Source organism: Neolamprologus multifasciatus, chromosome 23 (assembly GCF_963576455.1).
Source record: "Neolamprologus multifasciatus chromosome 23, fNeoMul1.2, whole genome shotgun sequence".
In the NCBI taxonomy this organism is placed as follows: domain Eukaryota; kingdom Metazoa; phylum Chordata; class Actinopteri; order Cichliformes; family Cichlidae; genus Neolamprologus; species Neolamprologus multifasciatus.
Window position 1 is genome coordinate 1835645 of NC_140460.1, and position 10203 is coordinate 1845847.

Sequence of the window (10203 nt, forward strand, 5' to 3'; positions counted from 1 at the left end):
TTGAACCCAAGGTACTAACTAGCTAACTGACTGGATGCCCATTAACCTTATAACTCCTGTTGTGTGTGTGTGTGTGTGTGTGTGTGTGTGTGTGTGTGTGTGTGTGTGTGTGTACAGATTGTCAGTCCAAAGAGTGAGAGAAGAAAAAAGGGGAACATGAGGACAAAGTACAAGATCAGGAAGTACCAGGTAAGAAAACAGACAGGGAGTACTAACAGGCAAAACAGGAACTGTTTAACTGGCAAAGAAAAAGAAAGACAAACAACTAATACAAACAACTCATACAATCTGGAAGTTGTGTTCCCCCTATATTAAAGCTGCTATACAGAATCTGCAAAACAAACTGGGTTGTCAGCCCTGGCACTGCATTACCATATTGAGCTTCAGTCAGAGGAAGTCACGGTTGCCAAAGACTTTATAAAGCTCAAGAGTGAGGCTGGTGCCATTCCAGATATGTTAACATTGTACAATCTTCTGGATAATCAGATCTTCCCCAAACTGAAAACTGTTATTCAGGTTGCCCTAACAAACCGAGTTAGCAGCTGTAGCTGTGAAAGGTCTTTTAGTGTCTTGAGTCAGCTCCATACCTGGCTGAGAAGGACCATGGGTCAAAGCAGACTCCAGCACCTGGCTGTGATGTCAGTTGAGAAAGAGATGCTTGAGAGACTTGACCACCAAAATGTGACAGACAGATTTACCAACCTCAAGGTGAGGCGACATAGGTTAAAAGAAAAGAAAAAATCTGCAGAGCCATAGTAGTATCTGCAGTAAAGATATTTTCATACATTGTATACATTGTACCAAAGGCCAAGTGTCTCCATTTTCTAATAATATTTTGTATATTTCAAGGACTCTTATATTTTTGGAGTATATTTTTTATGTATCTGTATTGTATTATACATACACTTTAAAAGTGAATCTCTGTCCAAAAAATGCACACAGTTTACTTTTTACTCACTATGAGCATCATTTATCATTTTCCCCAGTAATTAAGGTTAGGATATGTATTTTTTTTTTAAATTCCAATCCATTCTTCTTTGGCAGCATTTTAATAACCTTGATCAGATTTGATGGTTTTGTTACAGACTTTTCAAAAAAGTGTTTTGCTATTCTTTCAAAAATGTGGGGATTAAATTGTGTTAAAATGTACAAAACAGTGATGTCATGTTTTGTGACGAGGACCCAGGCACAGAGAGACTTGATGAATTTAAGAAACTTATGATTTAATAAAGAAATTTGCAGACTTGCACAGAGAGGGTAAAATTATGATGACTGATAATGGAGATGAAGACAACAGACGATGAGGACAGGGAGGAAGAGGGGTTTAAATGCACCAAGGAGACAGTCAGAGAGAACTCGGGACAACTGGAGGCATTTAGGGATGCAGGGACTGACAGAGACGGGGAAGAAGTCTCATTGTGATGAGTAAAGTTTACCTTGCCTGGATGGGCAGCTCTCTGGGTGCTCAGCACCCCCAAAGCTCTGATCCTAGAATCGCCCCTGGGCTAAAAGTATCGGTATCGGTAATACTTGCTATGTATTTATGTACTTTACAGCAGCGGTCTCCAACCTTTTTTGCACCACGGACCGGTTTGTTGACCGACGATATTTTCATGGACCGGCCTTTAAGGTGTCGCGGATAAATACAACAAAAATAAAACTAGTACCGGTACCGAAAAAAAGAAGATTTATTCATAACACACGTGAAAAGACCCAGGAAAACCGAGTTAACGAAAAAAACGATAACAAAATAACGCTAAAAACCCGGAAAACCATACATTTCACACCCGAGTCACCGGTTACAGAATGATTAACGCGTGTAAGAGGAGTTAGGGAAAAGACATACATTATCATCTATTATAATAAGATTTTTATTTTGAATCTAATTAAACTGCGAGACAAATTATTTCAGCTTGCGGCAGGAATACATCGCTCCATTTATGTTTTATGTATTTGTTAATCATTAAAAAAAATAACCGTTTTGTTTGTTTGTTTGTTTTTTAATAACATTTCTTACGAAGCAGGTGACGTTTGAGAGTCTGACCGCGCCGGTCAGCAGTTTAGCGTCGGTGACGTCAAAAGGAGGAGAGACTTTCGACCAATCAGAATCGTGGGTGCTGCTCATCTTCTGTAGTGTTTATAGAATGGGGAAGGTGAGCAGCGGCTCGGACTGTGGTGATTAAAGGAGTTTCACATCTGGGTTCGGTCTCATTAACGTCGGAGAGAGAGGCTTGAGAAGAGACGACCTGGCGGTTGAAACGAGTAGGTATTCAGGAAATTGTGCTGCCGCATTTTTACATTTCTGTCAGTGTCGGTCAACCCGTCCCGCAATAGCGGACGATAAAACATCAAGTTGGCTAGTTTGACTAGCTTTAGTAAAGCTTGTATTGTATGCTAACAATATCCGCGAGCGTCAACAGGCAGATTTAGTATCAGAGTTTATGCTAGCGGGATATGATATTAACCCAGGTAGCGATTTAGTTCAGCGAGCTCCACGAATTAGCCGCTGCCTGTCTCATTGAGGCTTGATGCCAGCTGGACGGGAGCTAACTCGTGTGTTAGCTGCGTGTCCGTGTCATGTGAGAGTGATGTGTTTGCCCACTGGGTTTGTATTGTCAGTCAATCAGCATTCCCATCGATGTTAGGTGGCACAGCAGTGATGTGCTAGCTTGTCTTCCTTGTGTGTTCTCGGGGCATGTCTCGTTTCCCTTGTTTTAATGATTAACCTATTTGCTTCCGTAGGATGGACAGCGAGGATGACGCTATTCTCCGGCTCCGCAGCAGAGCCATCCCCACGATGCCTACCTTCCCTGACTTGAAAAGCTCTTTGGATGGGGAGCTCAGTCCGGGGAAAGGACAGCAAAACAGTGAAGACAACCACATCACCAGCAATGGTGAGAAAATCTCAACTCCCTCATTAGTGGGGCCAGCCGAGAGGCCAGTGACCTCTGATACAGTGAATCTGTTGACTCAACAGCTCAGAAATCACCGTTTCAGTAAATTTCCCCTCTTGGGTCAAAAGTATGACTAACTGAAAGTTTCATGTGTGATTAGTTCCTCTTAAGCAATCATCGTGATCTCTGGTTAACCCGGGCAAATGACGCCCAAGTTAGTCATGATGATCCAGTAAAGGTGAGAAATGAAATACTGGTCTGACACCTTACCTCGGGACTATATTAGTTCTTTGTATGCTTCTATGAAAGAGCTGAACACAAAGCATGATAATACAATGCACGTCTTTGTGACAACGTCAGCTATATTGTTGACTTTTTCTTGCGTGATGGGTGGAAAGTTACTGTGCTTAAAGTCATTTGTGTGCCTGACCTCAGTTAAAGTAAACAAGCCTATTCATCATCAGACAGCTGTAAAGCCTAATGACCTACAGTAACCTTGACCACATTTAATTGCATTTGCTTAGCTTTCCGGCCACAGGACATGTGATTGTACTTGTTGCATGTTGTCATAGGTGTGTCTCCCTTTGGATTTTGCAACTTTGGATTGGAGACTGAAGACTTGTATAATGTAACTTCTGCTGTGTCACAGACTGTAGCGTTTTACAACACAGTAACCAAACCCACATTATACCATTTTATTTATTTTACTGCCATTTTCAGTGTCAAAATCCAGATGTTATTACTGATGTCTGATAGGAAAGTTTTGTACAGATGACATGATTGATTTAATTGACACTATTGCTAATTGCTGTGCCCAAAAAACAGAAGTACATTTCAATATAAGAAGATTACACATACATATGTTTTGTTTTTTTTAACATATGTGCGTCTCATTCAATTTCAGGGAGGATTGAAGTGGAACACGTCATCAGCAAAAAACTACAACTGAAAAAGAAAGCAGAGGTTAGTAGTTTCTTTAAGAAATGACTCAACATCATGTCTTTTTTTGGGGGGCGGGGCTTCTTTTTTAAAATTGCTTACTTAAAAGTGTACTAAGGAAATGTGAGCAATCGTGGATTTCTTGCAGCTGATGTATTTCTGGTCATTAGTCTGGGCCAGGACGTCCCTGCGGTTATTTATTTGACGTCTTCTGTTACATTCATCATTTAAACCATGTGAATGTGAATCCTTGCTAGAATGATCAACATCATCTGATCCCCTCCTGAAATGCTTGAGCAAGTATTCTGATCAATTCAGACCTCTTAAAGGTTGAATAAGAACATCGCACACTTAGACGTTGGACAACACTGCGAGCTATGTCTCTGTTTTTCACACTTGCTGTGTGTTTAAAATGCAGCGATAAAAGACACTGAATGTGTCATAATGATCACGCAGAGCTGTTGCTTTTGTGCACAAACTTGGGTTTGAATTTAAGATGCAGTCAGCGGTGCAGTAAATCCACTCTTGGCGAGGACATATTTATAATATGTAAAATCAGTCGTTAAAAGTAGCTGTAAGGTAAGAAACTAATTTTGCATATACAGAAAGAAAATAATTATTGGCACAGACTTTCTATATTTTGTAACTTAATAACAATTTCCGCATCCTTTTCTGTTGCCCAGTACTTGAAGAGTGACCTGCTGCGTCAGTTTGACACGCAGGTCAATGATTTTATGGACAGTCTTATTGAGGAGTCGACCAGCCTGGAGCCTGCACCGGTACCTGCTGTATTTTCACCTCCAATGTCAGAAAAGGAGCGGAGCAAACTCAGGTACTGCAGCTTACTATGCTACCAAATGAAAAGCTGCATCTGGCGTTTGGTTACAGCAGATGCTCATGCCCTTCTACTTCCCACTCTCGTGTTAAAAAGACGACAGCTCATCACTGTGTTTCTCTGCAGGCACTTTCGTCCTCCTCACGGTGAGGGAAAGCTGTTTGTAAGCCGCAGATCCCTCCTAGAGTAAGTTGATGCAGTCTGGATGCTTTATCACTCGTGTTTGCTATGCTGCTGTTGAAAGATGGTCTGTTGACTCACTTAGTCTTTTGTTTTTCCTCACAGTGAGCTGTTTGAGGTGAACCACATCAGGACCATCTACCACATGTTCATCGCCCTGCTCATTCTTTTTATCCTCAGTACACTTGTGGTAGATTTCATTGATGAAGGCAGGTAATATAAACCTGCTCTTTTGATTCTGTGTTGACTGTTTATTTCTGTTGCTTTTGTTGATAGACTACTGATGATTGCTTTCTCTCCTTCGGCCTCAGACTGGTGCTGGAGTTTGATCTGCTGGTCTATGCCTTTGGGCAGTTCCCTCTGGTGGTGTGCACGTGGATATGCATGTTTTTGTCTGTGCTGTTTATTCCCTACACCCTGTTCTACCTGTGGGCACAGAGCCACTCCGGCTCCCACAGCCATCTCAGGTTGTATTCTTTGCTGTTTGGCACTTTATTCCTGCTCTACCAAGCTCTGGGTCTAGGATTCCTGCCCACCTATACGGTGGTGACCAACAGTTTCCCGCCTGCGTCCTGCTTCATCATCATCCTGGAACAGGTAGATGAAGAGTCTGTTCTCTTCTGATCAGAATGGCTTAGTTTACATTTGTGAAGAGTCTTTGCATATATCTTGACATGCATAAGGCTGCCCTTTGAAATGTAGCTTCTTTGATTTGTATCTATTTGATTTGTATCTATTTTATTTGTATCTATTTCAGGTACGTCTAATGATGAAAGCTCACTCATTTGTCAGGGAGAATGTACCAAGAGTCCTCGCATGGTGTAGAGAAAAAAATGGTACTTTTTGAATACAACCAGGTTTCCATTTACATTTATTATCAGACAGTGTGCTCACTTTTCCCCCTGATGGCTTATTTATTTCTCATTGTTTGTGTTCATATATTTTCACTGTCATCTGCAGGCCCTGGTCCAGTGGTCCCTCAGGTTTCTCAGTATCTCTACTTCCTGTTTGCACCCACACTCATCTACAGAGACAAGTACCCCAGGTACTGTTTTGTTCTCTCTCATGGAGCATATATAGAGCACTTTTATGTTTTGTTTTACAGTAGAGCTGTAACAGCCTCTTTCCTTTCTTGCCCTCTACAGGAATCCGGTGATTCGGTGGGGCTACGTGGCCTCAAAATTACTTCAGGTACCAACCTGTACCAATTTATAGCAACTTAAATGTCCAAGCAGCTCATTACTTTTAAATTACATTTACTTTCTTGACCACTCCCACTCCCACTCCACAGGTACTTGGCTGTCTGTTTTATGCGTATTACGTGTTTGTGCGGCTATGCATACCTCAGTTTCGCAGCATCAGTCTGCAGCTGTTTGATCTGCGAGCCATGGTTCTCTGTGTCTTTAACTCCATCTTACCAGGTAAGATTAGAAACAAACTTTTGTGAAAACCTCATGTTTTATTTTTTATTTGATTTTTTTCTCATATTTGAAGGCGAGAGATGTATTACTGCTGTTTGTTGACCAGTCGTGTGTTTTTGGCAGGGGTGCTGGTCCTCTTCCTGGGATTCTTTGCCTTCCTCCACTGTTGGCTCAATGCTTTTGCTGAGATGCTTCGATTTGCCGACAGAATGTTTTACAAGGTACTTGTTTTACCCTCATTTTAAAATCTGGACTAAACGTTCTTTGTGCTCAGTGTTTGATTTTGACTACTCGTTACAGGATTGGTGGAATTCGACCTCTTTTGCCAATTACTATCGCACTTGGAATGTAGTTGTCCATGACTGGCTGTACTACTACGTGTACCGGGACTTCCTGTGGGTAAGTGGCTCTTCTGTTGATGCAGCAGAGACTGTAAAAGCACACAAAGTCTTCATAAGTTTGCAGCTTGTTCAAATATGTCTGAAATAAATGAATGCTAGTGTTTTAAAAGTGCAGTCGGTAATTTACTGAGTTTATTTATCAGAGATAGAAAGGACACTGTACTCATAAATACACATGGATTAGTGTGTAATTATGTCTTCCAATAAACTGATGCATTCTCATAAACTGTCAATTAATGTATTAAAAATGCATAATGGTGGATTCGTGGTTTGCGGAAGCTGCCATGTTCCCTCACAGTATTTGAATACAATGGTTGGGAAAGACGTCTCCCTTCTGAATAATCGTGTTTTCCATATGTGGTTAGAGGATGGCCACATGCATAAAAGTCTCCGGCGTTTGTGTGCCATGGATGTAAATTCATGTACGCACCTTCAGACTCGAGCGATGAAGCATCATATCTGTGGAGTTCCCTTCACCAAAGAAACAAAAGCGTGAAGGAAAGAGACGCCACCCACCCGCATATTTTTAAATTGTCAAACAACGGGGAATAAACATGCTTGTTTATTGGTGAAATTTCTTATTGTCAGCAGATTACACATATATTCATCCTGGCTAAACCACGAGCAGCTGTTTATAGGTTGGGATGGGTACCGACATGAACTGTAGTAACCAGACCGAAAAGCAGCGCACATTTCGGTGCTTTTTTTTTCCTGAGCTGTGATACACTTTAGATTCTAGCCAATCATTTTACCTTTCCAAGGATAGTAGGCGGGCCCAGGTACGTACGTTCTTTTAGAGCAGAGCTACAGATTAAAAGGTGAAGCGGTCAAAGTCTGGCTGTACTTCACAGCAAAAGATGCAAACTCAGCAGCTGCAACAAGTGCTTTAAGGTGATGCTGTGCAAAGGAGGTAACACCTCGAATCTGATGAAATTTGGCACCATTATCGGATAAAACCTAAACGATACCCGTCCCTATTTATAGGTTGACATTATGCCAGGTAATCTTGAGCTAAAGTGTCCTAAAAATCAGACTTTCCCTCTGTTAAACAGTTGGATTGCATTCTTGCCTTTTATGAGTTTATTCACTAACAAAGTCCAGTGACTAAAACATGTTTGTCGAACAGCAGTCGTCAGAGCTTATATAAAACGCAGACTGCAGTCTGTAATCCAGTGGCATCCAGCAGTGAGAACTTTACACGCTGTACTTTAAAAGACTTTAAATCTTAATGTGGATTGTGCGTTTTGTTTTTTAACATTTGTGTTCATGTGTCTGCTCTCTCTGTTTCCAGATGTCTCAGAAGCGCTGCCGACCAGCCGCCATGCTGTTCGTGTTTACAGTGTCTGCAGTGGTTCATGAGTACATTCTTGCAATTTGCTTTGGTTTCTTCTATCCTGTGCTCTTCTGCCTCTTCATGTGCTTTGGAAGTAAGAGACTTTAATAAAAATGATATTACTTGAGTCGTACTGCATCAGATGATTGTGGTATCATGTCTTGGTCACGTAAACCCCGTCAAGTTAAATCTGTATGTCAGTTTTTCATTATCCTTCCACTCTTATCTCTTTGTCCTCTCACAGTGATGTTCAACTTCATTTTGCATGACAAAAGGAAAGGCCCCATCTGGAACATAATCATGTGGACGTCCCTGTTCCTGGGTCAGGGAGTCATTATCTGTCTGTACTCTCAGGAGTGGTATGCCCAGCGCTACTGTCCCCTGAAGGAGGTACTGCTTATAAAAATCACATGATGTATATTCTTTCCAAAGATGCAGCGAAATTCAGTTATTCAGAGTGAGAGTCGACACAAATTCAGCTTTTAATTGTGTTATTTTTGTTCCAGCCTTCCTTTTTTGAGCTACTGAAGCCTCGCTCTTGGAGCTGTGAGAGGCCTGATGACAGACTCTGATGGGCTGTGAGCTACAGCTGAGCTGCTGGGACGACGATTATTGCTGATCAGTATAAATGAGACCAGCCTGTCTGCTACTGTCACAACTTCTGGACTTTTGTTTTATTTAAGGTTCATAGTTTATTTGAATGTATGGAAAAAGTCTCTGCCAAAAAAAGCCAGCAAAGTTATAATGATGCCTTATTTGTTTTAAGTTATCAACTCCAAAACAAAATCATCGTTCACACAACAGGACACGTGGACTCTTATTTTTATTCGTTCCTTAATTTTCTGACGTTTCCATATTCCCCTTTGCCTCGATCAACTGTGAAGTCACTCCTTGTGCCATTATGAATGTGGCAATAGTGACGTGGCAGCTGAATACAAACATTATTCACATATGCAGTAAAGTCTAATATTTAACAAGTGTTTACAGTTGCTACTCTACTGAAGGACGGTCGGTATCACAGGATCAATGAGATCTATTTCAGTGCCAATAAGATTCAGTTTGACAAAGACTGCCACTGTTTGCTGTTTTGTATAAATCTTGATGTTTCAGTCAGTTAAAGAGGAAAACAGTGGGGACATTTCACTCACGGTGCTGAGTTAAACGCACCTAAGCTCCACATTTCCCGTTTTTCTGTTGATTTCCATGTATCAGCTCATGCAATAATTGTATTTATGCATAAAATTGTATTTATAATCTAAAAATTCTGAACATGCATCGAATGTAAAGTGTGAAAGCAGAGCTTTATGGATCTACTAATATTGTGTGACTGGTGGATGTATTAATGATTAAGTTAAACAGGTTTGAACATACAATAACAGTCACTGAGGATAGTTAAGTGATGTGTTTTGTTCCGTGTTGCACAGCGATTTCAGAAATGTCTACTTCTGTAAAACTTGCAGTTGGCTGCTAAAATGTTTTAACACTGAGGTTGGAAGGACACTTGATCAGCACTAAGGGCTAAAACATTGTCATTTAAAGTGCACTATTATGCATTTTGTTCAAGCCATTTCAGTTTAGTCAGACTTGGTTTCTGCTTTTAATTTTGAATGGGTTTCAGGCACTATTTGCATTATTTTGAATCAGCGGTCGTCACACATTTAAATGCATGATGACTGTGTTTATTTGTATGAATGAGGCCTGCCATACAAAGTTAAACCAGCAATAGAATGATGTGCTCTTCTAAAAGTGACCACAAGGTGGCACTGTTTTAAAGCGTTTATTTTCAATCTCTGCACATTTTATTGAGAGATTTCCAGATTTTTTTTTCCAAAATAATCAAATATAATCACAAGCAAACTGTTGTTAATATGTACAGATAACGCAGACATTTTAAGGAAGCTTTCACCCAGCTTCATTTCTTTACGATTTTATGAATAAATAGAATATTTATTACAGTGAAAGGCCAAATTGCATAAATCCTGTTTATTTGCATAAGAGGTTTATTTTCGGGGACCAGAGCTTTTCCTACTTACTGTGGTGTTTGTGTTCATTGTTATGTCTTCTGGCATTGAATCGACATAGGTATCGTGTCACGTGACATTTTTATGAATCATGTCTATCTTTGGATTGTAGACAAAGTTTTTATTCATTCTTTGCGCATCATGTACAAACTGAAGAATTTAAATAAAATGAAAGTATT

At 40.5% G+C, this 10203-nt stretch overlaps 1 protein-coding gene across 1 annotated transcript; it reads left to right on the top strand.

Moving 5' to 3' along the window:
* Window positions 1-2110: 2110 nt before the first annotated feature.
* Window positions 2111-9586, top strand: soat1 (sterol O-acyltransferase 1). Its single transcript, XM_085151300.1, is given in 17 exon segments — window positions 2111-2262; window positions 2743-2894; window positions 3799-3857; window positions 4517-4665; window positions 4795-4854; window positions 4954-5061; window positions 5160-5445; window positions 5606-5684; window positions 5809-5893; window positions 5994-6039; window positions 6140-6269; window positions 6393-6490; window positions 6570-6668; window positions 7962-8097; window positions 8248-8393; window positions 8510-8553; window positions 8555-9586. Coding segments are annotated over 16 exon segments (1707 nt in total). The 5' UTR covers window positions 2111-2262; window position 2743; the 3' UTR covers window positions 8586-9586.
* Window positions 9587-10203: the final 617 nt, after the last annotated feature.